The 21,486-nt window shown below is 34.1% G+C and overlaps 1 protein-coding gene across 2 annotated transcripts in view; it reads left to right on the forward strand.

The window, feature by feature from the left end:
• The window catches only part of GALK2 (galactokinase 2), a 97,673-nt gene that overhangs the window by 23,173 nt on the left and 53,014 nt on the right, over positions 1-21,486 (forward strand). Inside the window, exon 1 of one of the 2 annotated variants that reach the window (XM_023527836.1) lies at positions 2,269-2,417. The exons of the other annotated variant lie outside the window; for it this stretch is intronic. Coding sequence (XP_023383604.1) covers positions 2,301-2,417 — 117 coding nt within the window. The 5' untranslated portion in view covers positions 2,269-2,300. Of the gene's footprint in view, positions 1-2,268; positions 2,418-21,486 lie in introns of those variants that run through there. 2 annotated transcript variants of the gene reach the window in all.

Consider the following 21,486-nt stretch of genomic DNA (forward strand, 5'->3'; position numbering starts at 1 on the left):
CTCCCCTCCCCTCCCCTTCCCAGACACATGGTAACAACTTATCAAAAAAATTATGATAGGTTTTAAATCTTCAAATCATTTGGCTTGTCGTATGCGTTAGTGGGAATTACAGTATTTGGAAGCATTTACTTGGCAAATGCAATTTGATTTTCCTTAGAGCAACATGCCTTTTGTAGTATACGGGTAAAGTGACCTAAATAACATATATTGCTTTGTGTTGCTTTTGAGAATTTCAAACCTTTCTTTTGGGTTTGACAACTTATGTGCAAAAGCAGGTTTGTACAATGAATTTTTGGCAGAAAAGTAATTTAAATGTTAGCTTGTTTAAAAACCTTCAAATTCAAATACTAGAAAGTTCCAGAGTATAATCTGTTTATATTAAATTGAACATGTTATCCTTTTGGGATAGAGCTATTACAGAATTTGGCAAAACCCATTTGTGTTTTTGAGTCTGTCGTACATTTTAATTTAAACATTGTATGATAAGTTTGTAAGTATGATTCACATTCAAGACACCCTGTGGATCAGTTTATGGTTAAATATATAGCATTCTCCAAGGATTTTTTTTTAAAACAAGCTGTCTTGATGTTCTGTATGAAAGGGCACTGGCAACAGCAGTGGTTCAGTTTATAATTTGTTTGTATTTCTGGAAAGGAAATTTTTAGATGACTTGAAATCAAGAAGTACATCCAACTGAATCTCTTCTTTTGTGGTGCATGAGTTTTACCAGTTTAGGGGAAAAGAACAAAAAAGTTAAGGAAAAAACCCCTAGTCTTTTATTTGCAGAGCTTTGTTGTTAACTTTGGTTATTCTAACTAGTTTATTGAAATTTCTCCCTAAAATAATATGTATGATGAAATGCATAATTATGTAATATAATAGCAATTTTTACTTTGGTCTTGAGCTGTTTGAGTAATTTGCAAACACGATGGTGCTTTTCTTGAGGAGGAGGTGGCCTTGAATATATTTTTAATCTTAAACCACAAAGGTTATATATTATGATATCATCCTAAATGTCATCCCAGATATTTATCTAAGTATCCTAAAGCTTTCCATCTTTAGAGTCTGAATATTTCTTTGGGCTTTCCTATTTGGAGAAACAGAGTACTCCTGCTTCATTTACAGCCTACATTCTTGTTCGTGGCTGAATTCTAATTTGGCTGTCTTGAAAGCTGCCATATGGCTAGTTTGTATCTGTAAAAATCTGGATTTCTTCATATAGCTGACTTACATTAAATTACAGTGACAGTATGCTGGCCCAGGTTTCTGACTGTAGTAGAGAAGTTCTCAGCCAGAAATCAGAGACCTGGGTCCTACTCCCAGCTCCCTACATATGATCTTAGGAAAGTTTCTTAATTTTTCTGTGCCTAGGTTTTTCCATAAGTAAAACAGAACTGAGAAAGTTTAGAACAACTTTTTCTTCAGAGGACCTTCTGAAGAAAGACGCTCCATAGAAATCAGTCACTGCTTGGTGTTAGGCTTTTACAATCACAGCGTTTGGGAATGTGCTATATAGCGATTTAATCTGCTTCACTAATAAATGTGTCTTTCTTTTCTCGTTATTTGAGAATTTGATTTATAATTGTTTAATTTTTTTCCATGTTTGTTCAAATCAATTAATATTCAAGAAAAAGATCATTTAGGAAATGGATCAGTAGCTTTATTAAATTAAAATTATTGGGGTGACATTGGTTAATAAAATCAAATAGATTTCAAGTCTACAATTCAGTGATATGTCATATGTATGTAGCATTGTGTGTTCACCACCCAAAGTTAAGTTTCCTTCCGTCACCAAATATTTGACCCCCTTTTCCCTTACCTACCTCCCCCTCCCCACTTCTCTCTGGTAACCACCAATCTACTGGCCATGTCCATGAGTCTCTGTTCGTTTGTCATGTTTGTTGCTTTTAGTTTCATATTTCACATATAAATGAAATCATATGGTTCTCAACTTCTTCTGTCTGGCTTATTTTACTTCGCATGATAATCTCAAAATCTATCCATGTTGTCGCAAATGGCAGTATTTGATCTTATGGTGGATCAGTAGCTTTTTTGTTGAACAAAGTAAAAAGTAATCTTTATATTACCATACCTTGTGGCCAAGAGCCCTTACATAAAATGTCATAGACTCAACTGAATTGCACAAGTGGTTTCTAGAAATAGCATAAGTCCATTAATAGACTTTTGCTCCCTGGAGAATAGAAGAACTTTTTGCTGCTTCTTGAATCTGACACCAAAGTTACTAGTGCTATTTTTCCTTATATTCTTAGGAACACTTTGGTCTTAGTAACCTGACTGGAATGAATTGCTTGGTGGATGGAACCATCCCACCAAGTTCTGGCCTCTCCAGCTCCAGTGCTTTGGTCTGTTGTGCTGGCTTGGTGACGCTCACAGTTTTGGGAATGAACCTATCCAAGGTAATCAACTTGTATATGTTAGCCTCACAGAACCCTCTCTTTCTAAAGGCATTAGCATTTGAATCTCAAAATTAGAATGCCTTCCTTTGACTGGAAAACTTTGTCTTACCTGAAAGGACTTCACATGCACACATGTAATTAAACAATTCCTGCTTCTGCTAAACCACTATAAGGTTGTTGATAATTTTCAAACAGTTAGTAGATCTGTGAATAACTATATTAAAATGCTCTTAGATTAAGTGTGGAGTTGGAATGCATGGATATCTTTTTAGATCACCTCATTAACAAGTTAAATTTAGAATAAGAAATTCTAGTCCTCATAGTTGGACCTGCTTATTTTCACCTGAACCTTAAATTAAATATTTGACAAGCAGTGGGTAGAAAGGGTATAGACCAAGCAATAAAGGAACTGAACAGCATATCTGTTTATGCCAGCAAGTTAGTCACTGAAATAAACTTAAAAAAATATATATTGCATTACAAAGAGGAAATGCTTATTTAAAGGAAACATAAATCCTACAGGAAGTCAGAAAGCCTTAACTTTACAAGTTCACATAAATTTCTGACATTGCAGTTCAGAGCAGGTGTGGTCAGCTTTAATTAATGCTTTGGAGTTCTGGTTCAAATAAAATGTTATCATAGGTTCTTTTTATCCTATGTACATACACTACCAAGTTTATAAATGGTTTAGGAACACATACGGGGCATCAGGCAGATCAAGAGAAAATTGGCCACATGCTTAGTTTTTCTTAAGCCTGTTAAAACTTTCAATTTAAAAATTTTATATGTAAGAGGAAAGAGAGAAATGAAGGAGAAAGCAAAGCCTCAGAATTTTCTTTAGCTGTCATGTGTAACTATACATTAATTAGCCCAATGGCTTATTTGGAGGGAAGGATAACTTGCTTGTTATTATTTGTTTAAGAGGAGAGAAAGCAAAGAAAGAAAGTTCATATGTAAAATCTGTACATCATTTAACCATTATTTTCTTTTTAGTGGCTGCTTTGTTCAAGGCGTTGAAGTTATAATAGGTACAGTTTTAACCCTCACAGTGCCTATGATATAAAAGGGGAATAGAGAAAGTAAATAAGTAACTATAATAGAGTGTGATAAGTGGATAAGTAGTTTGCCATGGGAACAGATCTAACCTAGGCTTAGCATAAGACAGCTAAACTAAGAAACAAGGATTTGTAGATGTTAGTTGAGAAATACTGATAGCTTGTTAGAGGAACTAAAATAAGCTTTATTTGCCTGGAACACATAGTCATTTGGATAACAGGGTAAGAGACCAGATGCTTGTAAGCCACGTTGAATAATTTAGGCTTTATCCTGATAGCAGTGTAAAATAATTGCAAATTTTTAGGAAGAGGGTTAACATGGTCATATTTTTAAAAAGATCACCGTGGCTCTATTGTTAAATCTAGATTTGAGGGCAACAGTAATAGCAGTAGGAAGATGATGGTTTAGGGAAGTGACAATGAGAATAGAGAGAATCGAATGATAGATCTAAGGTACATCTTGGGCAGAATGACTAGGACTTGATTATTGATTGGATGTGGGGATGTGAGACAGCAAAGAGTCAAGAATTATACCCAGGTCTCTGGCTTGGTGTGAGTCATTGGAATAAGTAATACAGGTGAAAAAATACATTTGAGGGAAAGTAGAAATATTGAATATAAGGAATCTATGGGCATATTGATGGAGTTATCTAGTATTTAGCTACAAATAATATCTCTGAACGTCAGAAGGGAGATTGGGACTTGAGATGTCCATCTGAGAGTCATATAATTAGTTTCTGAAGCCATAGGAGTGGAGGAGAACATCCAGTAGACGAGTGTAGGTAGAAAGATAAGGAAGAGTAAGACAGATCTCTGATAAGCATGAACTTTTGAAAGATGGGCAGAGGATGAGATGTCCACTGAAGAGACTGAGAAGTAATCAGATAGATAGGATGAAAACCAGAAAAGTGAGGCAACAGCAAAGACACAGGAGAGACTATTTCATGAAAGAAGTGGCAGTGGTGTCAAATGCTGTTGAGAGGTTAGGACAAGGACCAGAAGTAGCCATTGGATTTAGTATAAAAGAAGTTGAATAAAACTTTGAAAAGAGCTTTTTAGAATAGGAATGGATCGAAAGGTCTATGAGATGAAAAAGTGAAAAAGTGGAAAAGTTCAGTAGATGCACAAAGTCTGGCTATGCCTGGAGAAAGAGATAATCTGGAGTCTGTGGTGGGGTGAGGTCAAGGAATTTATTTCTTTTTTAATGGTAGGATTGGTGAAACATTATTATTATTATTATTTTGCATTTTGGGGTTCTTTGATGGTGTGTATATCTAAGGGAAAGAAGAAAAAAATAAAAACACTTGAGCCTTTGGAATTGATTCTCGATGTCTCTGTGTTTTCAAAGTCAAAAATAGCAAATCTATTGGCATAAAAACATGTGCATAGATCAATGGAAGAGAATAGAGATCCCAGAAATAAACCCACCCATATATGATCAATTAATTTATGACAAAGAAGACAATATACAAAGGGGAAAGGATAATCTCTTTGATAAATAGTGCTGGGAAAACTGGACAGCCACATGTAAAAGAATGAAACTGGCCACTATCTTATACTATACACAAAAATTAACTCAAAATGGATTAAAGACTTGAATGTGAGACCTGAAACTATGAAACTCCTTGAAGAAAACATAGGTGGTAAGCTTCTTGACATGGTCTTGGTGATGATTTTTTTTTTGAATTTGACATCAAAAGCAACAGCAGCAAAAATGAAAATAAACAATTGGGACCATATCAAACTAAAAAGTTTCTGTACAGCAAAGGAGACCATCAACAACATGAAAAAGCAACCTACTGACTGAGAGAAAATATTTACAAATCATATATCTGATAAGGGATTAATATCTAAAATATATAAACTCATATAACTCAAGAGCAAAACCCCAAACAATCCAATTAAAAAATGGGCAGAAGATCTGAATAGACATTTTTCCAAAGAAGATATACATATGGCCAATTGGAACCTGGAAAGATGCTCAACATTCCTGATCTATCACCTCACTCCTGTTAAAATGGCTATTAATAAAAAGACAAGGAATAACAAGTGTTGACTTGGATGAGAGAAATGGGAACCCTTGTGTACTGTGGGTAGGAATGTACATTGATGGGGCCACTATGGAAATCAGTATGGAAATTCCTCAAAGAATTAAAACTAGAACTACCATAATCCAGCAATCCTATTTCTGGGTATTTATCTGAAGAAAATGAAGACACTAACTCAAGAAGATAATATGCACTCCTATGTTGATTGCAGTATTATTTACAATAGCCAAGATAAGAAAATAACCTAAGTGTACATCAATGGATGAATGGATAGAAAAGATGTATATATCTTTCACATGTACCACACACACATGGAATATTATTCAGCCATAAAAAAAAAGAATGAAATTTTGCCATTTGCGTTAACATGGGTGGACTTTGAGGGCACTATGCTAAATGAAATAAGTCAGAAAGAAAAAGACCGTATGATCTTATATGTGAAATCTAAAAAAACCCAAAACAACAAAAAACCAAGCTCAAAGTTACAGAGAACAGATTGATGGTTGTCAGAGTTGGTGCAAGGGTGGGTGGGTAAAATGAGTGAAGGTGGTCAAAAGGTAAAAACTTCCAGTTATAAAAGAAATAAGTCATAAGGATGTAATATACAGCATGGCATCTATAGTTAGTAACACCATATTGTATATTTGAAAGTTACTAAGAGAGTAAATCTTAAAAATTCTCATAAGAAAAAAAATTCTATAACTGTATATGGTAGCGGATATTAACTAGATTTATTGTTGTGATCATTTCAAATATATACAAATATCAATGTCAATTATACCTCAATTAAAAGAATTGAATAAAAAATATCAAATCAGAACTATCTAACTCCATTGCCTAAAAAAAATAATATGCATATCTTAGCTTTCCCTGCTAGTTTACATTGTACTGACAATGCTTTATTGTCTAGGGCTGAGCATAATTATTTGAAGAGTGTTTTTGCTTTGGTAAGATAGAATCTTGACTGAAAGGATTTGCTTGGTCTTCAATTAAGAGCCGATGGGATAATTCTCTTATAAAAATTCTAGAACATAACTCAAGGAGAGAAATTTAGAGATGAACTGGTTCAAAATCTTTATTTAAAATTTTTTAAAAATTTTAAACTTTTTTAATTAAAAATTTTTTTTTTTAATTTTTAAAATTTTTAAAGTATTGTATCACTGTTAGGAAACAAATGGCATATAGGACATAAATGAAGAGAATTTAATAAAAAGATAATTTATAGATTTGTGGGCAGGATCAAGGGACCCAGCTAGGAAGGGTTGGTTTTCCTGTGAAACTAGAAGCCATTATAATTCAGGAGGTATAGATGTAATGTCAGAAATGCAGTGAGACAGAGAAAAAGTGAGTTGGGTGGGAATGGCAGTGGGTGGGGATGGGTGAGAGGAATTGTTCATAGAGGTCATTCTCTTGGTATGGAGAAGTATGAGAACGGAGGGCAGATAGGCAAACAGAATAACCAGCATATCTGATAAGAAAAATGAGTCCCATAAGAGATTGGTGACTAATGCTCTCCCAGTTGATAACTAATTTCCTCCAAATTATATGGACATTCTGTCTGCCTTACACAATTACAGACGATAATTACTGCAAATGGGGTATGATAAGTAGGACTATATGGAACTTGTTAATTCATTAATAAACTAAATGTTGCATGTCTGAAACCAGGAAAACAAAATGGCTAAGTCACCCAGAAGGTCTGGAAGACAGAAATTATGAATCAGAATGGAACTGACAGAAGAGAGTGTGGTATGATAAAAGGCCTATGAAATAGAAAACGCTAAAGGTTTTAAGGTGCCAGAATAAAGACACAACTATTCTTTCTTTTTCCTTCATTCATTCTCCAAACACTAGGGAAAACAAGAAAGCATAAGCTTTATCTTTGATAAATCAAGGAGATATAAATTACCCTAAACCACAGGATATAAAGATGGAAAGTGGGTGGAAGGATGGTGCGTGACTTAGCAGAGTGGAGAAAGGTCAGAGCCAAGTGTCTGGAGGGAGGTGCAGATGGAAAGCAAACTGGCTTACAGCTCTCTGGAAAAGCTTAGGAGTTAAAGGCACCCAGTACCTGAGAAAGCAGAGTGATATGGCAGGTGTGAATTTATTTGAAAGTCCTTATGAAGAGCAGTTAGACCCTCAGAGCCCACTATTACTTGGCTAAGTAAGGAGACCATTTCTTCCTACCTTTGCAGGAGTCTCTGGAGAAACAACCAGAGATTGTCCAGACATAGAGACTCTGAGCATTGAGAGAGGCAGAAGGAGAATAGAATTAAAAACTGGGGGATTAAAGAATGTTCTGCGTCTCAACAGTGCAATTCCCAACTCCCTTCTTTTGGTCAGCTCTAGCACACCAGCAGCTTACCACTCCGCACTCCATCAGGAATATTGGAAGATTCTTCTCAGAGGAAACTGAAATGTCCTAGAGAAAAGATACTGACATTTGGTGACCACCTCCCACAAAATTTCTCCTGCTACTCTATGACCCTATTAGAAGCCCATTTACAAAGTTTCTAATCAGCTTTTTAGTGACTTGCACTTAAATATGATAGAACATTAAAAGATATTTAGACCTTGGAAGAAAGCTTCTAACATGAAGCAAGCAAACGAAGAAACAAAAAGGAACTCAGAGGACATTGAGACAATGCTGAAAGCAGAAGAAGCCATGATGTCTTCAGAATGTTATTTTAAAGTGAGGAACAAACAATAAGAAAGAGCTTTTGGATATTATAAATATGATAGCCAAAACAAAAAGTTTAGTGAAAGGATTGGAAGAACTCTCTGATGCAGTGGGAGTAAAAAAAGAGATGAACAATAAGAGAGAGAAATATAGGAAAATTTATAGATCAATTCCAGAAATCTGAGATCTGACTAGTAGGGAGAAACAGAAAACAATCACTAGAAAATTGTTTAAAAAATAATATTCCTCCAAAATAAGAACATGAATTCTCAGATTGAAAGGTGCTCACTGGGTATTTGGCATAATAAGTAATAATAAAAAAGAAATTATACCTCAATAAAATAATGTTTTTAAAGGAAAAAAAAACCAAAGTATACCATCTGGGGATTTTGAAACTTGAATGTTAATAGAAAACACACTAGAAGCTGAATGAGAAAGCAAGAGAAAAGAAGGGAAAGAGATCACAATCAAAGGATCAGGAATGAAAATTAATGTATCAAAAACAACTTTGGAAGATAGAAGGCAACAGATTAATATCTTTAAAATAGCTTAGAATAAATGAATTGTGATCAAGTGTAAGAATAGAATAAGACATTCTCAGACATGCTAAGTCTAAAAGTCTACAGGATGTAATCCATCAAAACTAGGGAGTTAAACCAAGGAAGAAGATAACATGGGAACTAGGAAATGGGGAATCTAACACAGGAGAGAGAAACTGGGTTTTTATTGAACGTTAGTGAAGGGAAATCCCAAAGTAACACTCATGACACCCAGCAGTTAGACAACACTCAGTGTAGAGTAGAGCAGAAGAGGGAGGGAAAAAAAAGAAATTGAAAAATCTTATCAGGAAAAGAAAAAAGAACTGATAGGTCTGACATGTTTGACCTTTGTTAAAAATGGATTGAGAGTGATATTCCTGAACTGTTGTAGGGTATGAGAAGACTTAGCTGGACGTACAAATAAAACTTAGCAAATGAGGAAATTAGGAGGTTATTAAATATAGGAAAAAAGAAAAAAACTATTCCAGAAAGAAAAATCAATTATTTTTCATTATTTGGCTTATAAGTGAACAATTATTAAGACCTCGTAAGTCTTATTAATTAATGGACTGAATATGGATCTAACCAATTTTTTTTGGCATAAATTTATTAAGAAAGATTGGGGGGAAGGGAAAGATGGGTGTACGAGAGCTAAAATTCTCATTTACGGTAACAGGAGGGCAGTAGATAAAGTTTAAAATGGAATAACTAGGAGACAGCATTTTACTTATATTTGACCATTTAAAGCAAGAGATAAGATTGAAAGTGTTTGACTCTGAGCACACAGCACTGGGGATGAGGATGAGAAGGTGAGAGCTAGAGACTGCTTTTGTTGTTCTAAGCCTTTTAGCTCCCTTGATCTTTTAGATTATGTGCATATATTCCTTTAGTGAAAGTAAAAATTAATTGAAAATAAAAGGATAGGGAGAAAGGGGTTAATGGAATGAAAGGTAAGAGGGGCAGTGAATGACCCAAATTACTACAGTTGGGGGAGCTGGAAGATGAAGAGGCAAGAAGAGATTCGATGAGCCAATTTAGATATTGAGAACAGATGAGTTGCTGGACTGTGACCAGATCAGAAAGGCCTAGGGAGAGGCTTGTTGATGAGTTTTGGGTGAAAGAATCCAAGAAAATACAGGCATCTTCCACTTAATGGCAGAAGTCCATTCCAACAAACAGAGGTTCTGCACAAAGACATTAAGCAGGGGCCTATTTCTTATTATTTTAAATAAGAAAAATTATAAAGCATTACTCAACTCAGAACCTCTAACTAATTTCCTACAATGTTACAAAAATAGAGTATAAATTCCTATATATAAATAATGCGGAAATAGCATGAAAAGTACTTAAAACAACCTTCGTGAACATTAAACAATGTGCTTGTTAACAAGCAGTTACTTTACATAGTAATACACTGTATGTCTTCTGTGTTAACACCCGATGTCCAGTATTTTGCACACTGTTTTGTTAACAATGTTGTATTTAGGTTTGGGGATATAAATATATTTTTTCTTATGTAAACACCTTTCAAAAAGGTGTTATATTAAGAGATGTATAAAGCCTATGAAGTTTGAGTATGAAACAACCAAGAGGTGTTATCAACAGTTACTTTAAATGTAAATGAATTAAATGCTCCAATCAAAAGAGCATTTTGAATGGATAAGAAAACAAGACCTTTAGATATGCTGCCCACGAGAGACTTACTTCAGATCGAAAGACACACACAGACTGAAAATAAATGAATGGAAAAAGATATTTAATGAAAATGGAAAGACAAAAAAAGCTGGAGTAGCAATACTTATATCAAACAAAATAGACTTTAAAACAAAGGCTGTAACAAGAGACAAAGACGGACCCAGTCATCCCACTTCAGAGTGTTTACCCGAAGAAACCCAAAACACTACCTCGAAGGGACATGTACGTGCATATTTCATTGCAGCATTATTTATAATAACCAAGAAGTGGAGGCAACCTGGGTGTCCACCAATGGACAAATGGATAAAAAACAGGCAGTACAAAAATACAAAGGAGTATTACTCAGCCATAAAAAAGTATGAAATCTTGCCACCTGAAATAACATGGATGAACCTAGAGGGTATTGAGCTGAGTGGTGTAAGTCAGACAGAGAAAGACAAATGCCATATGATTTCACTTATATGTGGAATCTAAAGAACAAAATAAATGAATAAACAAAACAGAATCAAACTCATAGATACAGAACATTTTGATGGTTGCAAGATGGGAGGGGGATTTGAGGGGTGAGTAAAAATGGGGAAGGGATTAAGAAGTACAAATTGGTAGTTACAAAATATGGAGTTGTAAAGCACAGCATAAGGAATATAGTCAATAACATTAAATAACTGTATAGTGTCAAATGGATACTAGATTTGTCAGGGTGAACACTTCATAAATTATATACATATATAATCACTGCATTGTGTACCTGAAACTAATATAAAATTGTATGTCAAACTGTAATTGAAAAATTAAAAAAATATATTGAAAAAAACAAGAAAACCAAGAGGTGCTCTGACAGGAAAACATTAGTTGGTGGGACATTGCGTAAGGTATACCTGTACTTTGTTAGTTCAGAATTCAGGTTGCTCTAGACTTGTATCCAGTTTCTGTGTATTCTTAGAGTTGTCCTTGGAGGCCAAGAACAAAGGACCAAGTTCCTCTTAAGGATCTTAGAATAGAGATAGTTGTCTGTCTTGGGAGACAGGTGGCAACTCTAAAGGCTAGACTTAGATAGTAGGCTGTGTTAGGTTGGCGTCTACTCACAAGTTCTTTCCTCTGTTGGGATGGAATAGGGTGGGGTATAGATTTTGAATTCATGATATGGTGGACTGAGCAAGTGATAGTCAGAAGATCCACTTTGAAGGATTAGGGGCTATAGTAGAAGAATGCAGAACTGAGCCGCATCACCTGTTTTGAAGTCTAAGGAGGAGAAATCCCCTATTACCTTGGTTGATGAGGATTGAAATGACCAGCAGGGACCAGTGGGGTAGGATGGCATTCATTGTGTGGTTATCTTTGGCATTTTGTCAATAATACAATTCATGTGACTGAGTAACCAAGATATGAATTGGAGATAAAACTTTTCCTTGAGGGTTGCAGTCTACTGAGGAAGCTGGGGAAGCGCATGGTTAGGTGTTAAGAATCCTGTTCATTAATGGGAAACCTGGAGTAATAGGAATAACACTGAATTTGTGAGGGAGTGCTTCCCACAGAAGATAGGCTTTTCAGCCACAGTATAAATTTCCTACCCCAAGTTTTGGGACAAATCAAGCAGTGATTCACTGACATTTATGGAACATTTACCATGAGCCAGGCATCATTTTAGGCACCAGAGATACAACTGTGAATAAAATTGAAGCCCTGCTTTCATGGAACTTACATGCTGGTCATTGTGGTGATGGTGGGAGATATACAAATAAATGCATAGGCCATATAAACGGTAGTTGCTGTTTTAGATAGGGAGTTAGGAGAAGTCCTCTCTAAAGAGAATTTGAACAGAGTGAACAGAGAAGGGCGGCAGAAGGAACAGCAAGTACAAAAGCCCTAAGGTAAAAATGTGTTTGTCAGAGTCCAGGAATAGCAGAGGCCTGTGTGACTGGGGTGTAGCGAGTAGGAGAGAGGGCAGAATGATGGGAGGTAAGCTGAGGGTGGTGGTCAGAAACCCCATTGTGTAGGGTCTTATTTGGATTTCATTCCAAGTGTAATGGAAAGCCTTTGGAGGGCTGTGAGCTGAGGATGGCAAGATATGATTTACATTGATTTGAATTCTTTCAGCTGGGGGTATCCTGGCATGGGAGAGACCAGTTTAAAAAAAAAGAAGGGAAAAGGAATGGTCAATGACCTTATTGAACTTAAATATATGTAGTGAAATACTAACAGAAGACTTTAATCGAGCATCTATCTCATACAAGGTGTGAAGTATTTTTTATGTAAAATGAGAATAGTGTAAGAATGGCTCTTTGGTGAAGTTAAATGGGGAATATTTTAAGTAAGTGGTGAGTTCTAAAAAAAAAAAAAATTGAAGGAAAGGAAGGCTGTGTCTCAACACAAAGTACTGGGAGAGGCCCAAGGGCATTTCAGGCAGAGCGAACCCATAAGTGTCTTATAACAGTTCTCTGAGCCAGACTTATAAATATGTGTCAGCCGAGGCCTAGAAATGCTTAAGCGGCCTCATGAAATTTCTTTTAAAACCTTATTTTTTCTACAGGGATGTTTTTCTAGTTGCTTAAGTCCCTGAACAAATTTAGTTAACTTGATTTCAGGGACAAATCAGTTGTATAGACTTGAGTTGATACTCTTTTCAAAGGAGTGTTTTTGAAGTTTGAAATCCATACTGTGCAAGGAACCTTTGAGGTTCAGAAGAAGTGGAATGTTCAAGGTTCTGTACCAAATATGTCCAAGTTTTCATTTTCCTGAGTTTATAAACGCTGTTTGCTTGAGAAAGTTTAAGGCTGTTTTTTTCTTTGTGTATAACTACATTTAAGTTAAATATTTCTTGGCCTTCAGAATGAGACCTTGCACTTAAAAAATAAAGACATGGTCAACATTATAAAATGAAAAGAATCTCACAATTATACGAAGGTTTAAAGTATGATTTGAATGTTTTAATAGCAGTTTGCTACATGGTATAAGAAAAATAAGAAAACAGTTTGCACTGTCACTAATTATTATGTTTAGAAGTCCATAGAAAGACACTGTTTCAGTTTGCTTAGAATAACAAAAACCTCATCCATATAATGGTTAAGGAAAGTAGTAGTTTAAAACATTCCAGCCAGATGTTGACTGCTAATGAACTGCAGCAGCATGGCCTCTAAGAAGATGGTAAATCCAGAATACAATCTTTGAAAAGAATCTCTTAATTAAGTGCTGAACATGAACTGAAGCTATGTGCTCACTGGTACAAAAACCAGAAGGGCTTAGTGTCAGCCCTGGGTGGCCTGTGTTTCAAATGTTTGAAAATTTAAGTTAATATTGTTAATATCTCAATTTAAATTGTTCACATACTTTTATTCATAAAAAAAGCCAAGTTTCTTTCAGTTATGTGGGACAGTGTTTGTATATGTGGTTATATTCTTTCGTAGGTGTAGGATTGGGAGCTGAATCATTTATTTAATAATTTTGAGTAATTTGGGTTCACTTGGATGATATGACTAAGCTATTTGATTGCAGATTGGAAGCCTTGATTTGCAGAGGTTGTTTAGGTCACCTCTGTTTTTTTTTTCCATTTCCTTTCCAGGCTATATACATGTTTACCTTTAGCATAAACTAAGGCAAACAAGACTAATTGAGGAGCAGCAGATTGGAGGAATATGAGTCCCTGATTCTAAGTGGTTTCAAATGAAACCACTTTTGCTGCAAATTCATACGCGTGCCTGGTTGTGTTTTGAACTTTTGTTGTGATCTTATCATTATTAGGTCATCGTGTTTCCAGGCCTCCAAACTTTTATTTGCACCCAGCAATAAGTTAAGTATTATCCAGTATTTAAAGAATTAATTGGGACAATGCAGGTGATATTAAGTATACTATATATGTGCATAGCCCTTACTATTACATTTATTGTGTGCAGCAAAAATAACTAAAAGATTAAAATACAAGGATAAATAATCCCCTTATCAAATTCAGAGGTTTTGGCATCCACTTCCATGCATTTATGTTTCATAGAGGTGGTGGTAGCCATCTTGAACGAGTTACCTTATGCTGGCCCCCAGAATAATATTTTTTTCCTTTTATTTTTATTTTGTTTATTCATATTTTTGGACTAATATTTGATAGAATAAGCAGGACAGTTAGAGGCTCTAGACCTTGTCCTCCTTTGTGACCAATTTACTCTGTAATTTGTATAAACCTCCCTATGCCTCAATTTCTGTTTCTAAAGTGAGAGTAAAAGTAGACGTTCCTTTAAATTCACAAGAGTAAATCAGTTAAATTTTCTAAATACATCTAGTTCCCTGACTTTCCTGATATGAGATTTTGGAAAAGTTTAGCAAGAAAATAGGTAAAGTAGGAAAATAAATTAGTAGTCAGGGAAGTTTTTGTAACTGTACGAAGTTTTTCAGGTAAGGAGACAAACTGTGTCATGTATAGAAGAAAGTGACTCAAAAAGAAAATGTTAACTAATGGAGACTGTTTAAGACACACACTGCAATTCTGGTGACATAGAGAGTTGGGGTTTACTACTGGTAAATATGACTTTAAAGTTGTGTTAGAATTTATGTGAAAGTAAAAGATGCCTTTTTTCTTCATTACTGTAGTGCCTAAATGTTTTATACACATCATCTCTAACTTCATGGTAGCTTTATAAAGCAAGTTTTATTATTATTTTAGTTTTGCAGAGGAAAATATTGAGGCTCAGAGAATAGGTGTCTGGATTCTAGTTCAGATAGATTTGATTCAAAATAGAAACTTTTTCCACTCAGCCATGCTGTTACCTATGGTGTAATGTAATCACTATTGTACACATAGGGAGCACACTGTAGTGAGTCCAGCCCTAACATTCTGTAATATTTCTGATGTCCTAAAATAGATGGAAGTGAATTATAATTTTTCATATGCGTGCTTAATAATGTGAATTGCATTATTTACAGATGACAGATTTTATACTCATTGTCAAGATAGCGATTATTTTTTTCAAATCCTGTTACATCCAGAGCAGAAGGTTGGATGCTTAAGATACAGAAAACCCTATGTACAGTTTAATGAATTTACAATTTTAGTTGGGAAGATTGGATTAACAGAAAAATAGAAATGTCAAGCAAAATGACATATGCAAATTTTCCCAAAGAATATCGAAAGAGAGAACATTTACCAATTTCTTTTATGAGGCCCGTATAACCTTGTTACCAAACCAAATATGATACCTTGATGCCAAATCTAACCAAGGACATTATAAGAAATGAAAATTACAGGTTAATCTTTCTCATGAAACTAGATGCAAAAAATTCTAAACAATATTATTAGTAAATTTAATCCAGTAATATAACTGGATAATATATAATAGCCAAATTCAGTTTATTCTAGGAATTAAAGGTTGGTTTACCAATTGAAAACAATGGAGTTTACCATTAACAGAATAAAACATATGGTAAACTTGATAGATAAAGGAAAGCATTTGATAAAATTTAACATTCATTTATGAAAAAATCTTAATAAATTAGAAAGTAGAATTCAGTATCATGGCTACCTTAGGGAAGAGTAATGATTAGATGATGACATAAAGGGACTTTGTAGGGTGCTGGCAGTACTTTTTTTCTTGACCTTGATGGTGGTTACATGGATGTTCTTTCTGTGACAAATTATTGAGCTTTATTTTATGCTTTATACATTCTTCTCTATGTGTCTTATACTTTAATAAAAAAAGTCTTCTACTAAGGAATTTTTATTAATCCTCCAAGGAAGACTCTATGCACTGTAATATATACATATGTTTTCCCTTTTTTTGTGATACCCACATATATATTTTCTCTTCTGCTTTGCTTTTACACTTACAAATATAGAGAATCATTTCATATCAGTCCATATACAGTTACTGGATTCTTTTTCATGGCTGCCTTGTTTAATGTTACATGGTCGTACTATAATTCATTTGGCCCTATAATTAGATATTTCAGTTTTTTCCCCAGGGTTATGTATAACATCAGTTTTAATAACAATATTTCTTTACAAGGATGTACTGTAATTTATTTAACTCCTATGGTAAAAGTTTAGTTTGTTTCCAATTTTCCACTATTGTAAAAAAGGCTTGGATGAATAATTTTATTCACACTGGATCAATTCTTTTCTTAGCATAAATCCCAGGAAATGGATTTATTGGGTTAAAGATATTCTCATTTTAACTTAAAATTTTTTAAAAAATTAAATAATTTTAGAATAAACAATTTTTTTAGAGTAGTTTTAGGTTCACAACAAAATTGAGCAGAAGGTACAGATATTTCCCACGTACCCCTTGCTGTCACACATGCATAACCCCCCACCCCCATTATTGACATCCTCCACCAGAGGGTACATTATTTACAACTGATGAACCTGTGTTGAACATCTTCATCACACTATACATTAGGGTTCACTCTTGGTGTTGCACACTCTATGCGTTTGGGCAAATTTATACTGACGTGTATCCATCATTATAGTATCATGCAGAGAAGTTTCACTGCTCCCCAAATCCTTTCTATTCTGCCTATTCCTCCCTTTCTCCTCCCTAACACTGGCAGCCACTCATCTTTTTACTGTCTTCATAGTTTTACCTTTTCCAGAATGCCATATAGTTGGAACCATACACTATATAACCTTTCAGATTGACTTCTTTTACTTAGTAATATGCATTTAAGTTTCCTCAATGTGTTTTCATAGTTTGATAGCTCATTTCTTTTTAGTGCTGAATAATATTTCATTGTCTGGATGTAACAAAGTTTATTTATCCATCCTACTGAAGGATATCTCTGTTGATTCTAAGTTTTATCAATTATGAATAAAGCTGCTGTAAACATCTGTGTAGGTTTTTTCATGGATATAGTTTTGAACTCCTATGGGTAAACTCCAAGGAGTGCGATTGCTGGACCATGTGGTAAGAGTATGTTTGATTTTGAAAGAAACTGCCAAACTGTCTTCCAAAGTAGTTGTACCATTTTGCATTCCCACCAGCAATGAATGAGAGTTCCTGTTGCTCTACATTCTTATCTGCGTTTAGAGTTCTGGATTTTAAGCATTTTAATAAATGTGTACTGGTATCTCATTGTTTTAAATTGCATTTTCCTAATGACATATGATATGGAGCATCTTTTTATATGCTTATTTTCTATCTGTATATCTTCTTTGGTGAAGTATCTGCTAAGATCTCTGGTCCATTTTTTAATCAGGTTCTTTGTTTTCATATTGTTGAGTTTTAAGAGTTTTTTGTATATTTTGGATAACTGTCCTTTATCAGATATGTCTTTTGTATATATTTCTCCCAGTCTGTGACTTCTCTTTTTATTTTCTTGACATTGTCTTTTGCAGAGCAGAAATATTTAATTTTAATGAAGTCCAGCTTATCAATTCTTTTTTTAATGGATCATGCCTTTGATGTTGTATCTAAAATGGCATCACCAGATCTTAGGCCATTTAGGTTTTCCTGTATGTCATCTTCTGGGAGTTTTATAGTTTTATGTTTTACATTTAGGTCTGTGATCCATTTTGAGTTAATTTTTACAAAGCTGTAAGGTCTGCATTTAGATTAATTTTTTTTTAATATAGATGTCCAGTTGTTTTAGCACCATTTGTTGAAAAAACTATCTTTGCTTCACTATATTGCTTTGCCCTTTTGTTGAAGACTATATATATATGTGGATCTATTTCTGGGCTCCCTTTTCTGTTCCATTTATCGAATTGTCTGTTCTTTTGCCAACAGTACACTATCTTTGATTACTGTAGCTTTAAGTCTTAAAGTTGGATCGTGTCAGTCCTCCAACTTATTCTTCTCCTTCAATATTGTGTTGGCTATTCTAGATCTTTTGCCTCTCCAAATAAACTTTAAAATCTGTCAACGACCACAAAATAACTTGCTGGGATTTTGATTGGGATTGCACTGAATCTATAGTTCAAGTTGGAAAGAGGTAACATCTTAACAATATTGAGTCTTCCTATTGATGAACATGGACTATCTCTCCATTTTTTTAGTTCTTTGGTTTCATTCATCAGAGTTTTGTAGTTTTCCTTTTTTAGTTCTTATACATAATTTATAAGATTTATACTTATTTCCTTTTCAGTGGTGTTAATGTAAATGATTCTGTTTTTGAAATTTTGAGTTCTACTTGTTCATTGCTTGCTCATTCATATAGGAAAGTGATTGACTTTTGCATATTAATCTTTTATAACCCCATTATAATTGTTTGTTAGTTCCAGGAGTTTTTTCATTGATTCTTTTGACTTTTGTACATGGAAGGCCATGTCACCTGTGAACAAAGACAATTTTATTACTTCCTTCACAATTTATATACCTTTTGTTTCTTTTTCTTGCCGTATTGTACTAAATAGGGCTCTGGTATGATGTTGAAACAACAGTGGTGAATGAGGCATCCTTGCCTTCTTCCTGATTATTTTAACTTTTGAAATTCATTGTCAGATTGTCATCTAGGAAGATTTTACCAACAAATATGGAGCAACATTCCATGGGAGTCCATATCCTCACAGCCTTGCTAACATTCTATCAGTCTTTTAAATCTTTTTCAGTTTGATAGATTCTGCCATGGGCATATTTTTGATTATTAGATAGTTTAAACATCTTTTCTTTTTTCTATTGATCACTTGCATTTTTTCAACTTTGTTATATGTCTAACCAGCTCATTTTCTTCTGGAGTATTCATTAATCATCATCTTATCACTCCATAAGAACTCTATATGTTAATCATTAATATATTATATGTTGTAAATATCCACTCCTTTTAAACCAATTTTCTGTTTGACTTCTTTTAAACTGATAATTCTGAAGCAAAAGGCACTTTAGTTATATTTAAGCAGACACATAGGATGAGATCACTGTATGTACATTTAATTTTATCTTCCTTGAGTTGAACATATTCTACACTCTTTTATTTCATTTTGAAGTAAAGAACTTGGACACAAAATAGCCTGACAGATTCATGAATTTTTTTTTTTTTTAAGGATTTCTCAGGAATAAGCCACCTGCTTCATTAAATAGACTCCAGGGTTCTCTGGCCTACTGCATGTTTGACATTGTATCTTTAGACACTTACTCAGAGGAACTAAAATTGTGACTGATTTGTATTGTAAGTAGGAACATTTTACTAATAACATTGGTGCAGTAAGATATGTACTTTTAAAAAATGAATAATGTAACAGCATCTGTTTAGCATTTGGAGAAATTAAAAAAAACTTTAGAATGATCCATATGCCAGGCCACTTAACTCTGTAAAGTAATGTTTGACTGCTGGCTTCTTATACCAGAGTCTTGCCTTTCAGAGGTTTCTTGGAGCCTAACTGCAGATTATTTACTTGGCTTTCTATGTTATATCAAAGAAATATGGCAGATTTCACTTTTAGAACATGCTAATGTTGCGTCTACTTCCCCTTAAGGTCTAAAAAGACCAAACAACAATAGCAACAACAGCAATAACACAACAAAACGAGGGCACAGTCATTGGGTAGATGGGCTCAGGTTCATTCAGCCTTTCTAGGACTTGGGCAAGGTAGTGGTAATTGACAATGGAGATGACTTTTTAATCTTGAAAGACATAAAAATCTGTTAAGAATTAAATAAATGTAGCCAGTCTGGAAATAGTACATAACCTTCAAAACATTTCCCCTGAAGAAAGAGATGATTGTATCTCACTTTCTTGTGAGCACCTTTACAATGCCTGGCATAAAAGAGGTGACTAATTAGATTGAATTAAATTAGTAAATTATCATCACTATCATCATTATTTGAAAAGCAACCATTTGTCTTTATCATTAGTATTATATTTGGATGACTTAAAGAAAAAAGTAAAATGAATACTTTGTTCCAAAGAAAGCAGTTATCTTCTCCTAGGACAATGCATCTATTTTTTCTTTGAAGAGCATGGGACTGATAAAACAGACTGGGTCTGAATTCTGGTGCTACTATTTTCCAGTTTTCTAACTGAGAAGAAGTCACGGTCTCTAAGTCTATTTCCTCACTAGTAAAATAAGTGCATTTAGACTACTAAGTCTTTGAGGCCCATTCTAGCACTAATATTCTGTGATCTAAGAGGTAAAGCAATTCTTAAGACTATCATTTATGAAGAGTTGCCTAATTATAATTAAACTCATGCTTATGTGATATCTAAATTTTCTAATGGATTTTTCAAGAATCTAGATCTTAATGATAAGAAAATCAGTAATGAAAAAAAAAAAAAAACCCCACTGAAGAACTATTGTCCAAACTTTAGCAATTTTGGAACACTATGGGTTCAGGTACTTATAACAATGTAATCAACTCTTCTGATATTGCAGACTGATAGTTCCATCCCCAGGAAAATTCCTGCTGACTTTATTTTATCTGTCTTTCTCACATTACTTTGCTTAATAAACTTGGCAATTGGGAATTTACTGAATAAAAAAAACTTTATAATCTCATTGCCCACTAGGTGGAGATACTGGGGTAACCAAGATCTTGAATTGACCACACATATTTTTTCTTCTGGGTAGAATGCTCTTAGTTTTAATTGAAATAAATGAACAAATAAAAATGAAAAGAAAAACAAAAGAAAAAAAAACTGAGAGTAAGAACTGAAAGTGAAATCCAGCTTCCCATGGCTCCAAGGAAAGATTCAAATACACCGTAATCATTGTGAAGCATTTCAAAGTTACACTGCCCATTTCCTGCCATTAAAACTAAGTGCATTGACTTAATTTGCAAATACCCATACCCTTGAAGTGACTGTTTACTATCTTTGAAAAATCTAATAAAAACTCATAAGAAAGTCCCATTTTTTTTATCAAGTTTTCCTGTTTCTCAAATTTAATTTTTAGAGTTAGTCTCTATAGGCATAATTTTTATTTTCTCTTTTGAGTATTTTTTCTATTATATTTTTAATAGCTCACTATCTTAAAAGCACATTAAGAAATTTATAAGTATTAATTTTTCAATTAATTTAGGATGCATTTTAGCAAGCATATTGTGACTTTCCAACTTAATTATTCTAAGGTCTTTGATGATTCTAAAACCAAGAGACTGGGGTCAAATCCTAGGTAAATATGCTAGGAGTGAGACTAGA

Source organism: Pteropus vampyrus, unplaced genomic scaffold (genome assembly GCF_000151845.1).
Source record: "Pteropus vampyrus isolate Shadow unplaced genomic scaffold, Pvam_2.0 Scaffold19, whole genome shotgun sequence".
Lineage (NCBI taxonomy): Eukaryota > Metazoa > Chordata > Mammalia > Chiroptera > Pteropodidae > Pteropus > Pteropus vampyrus.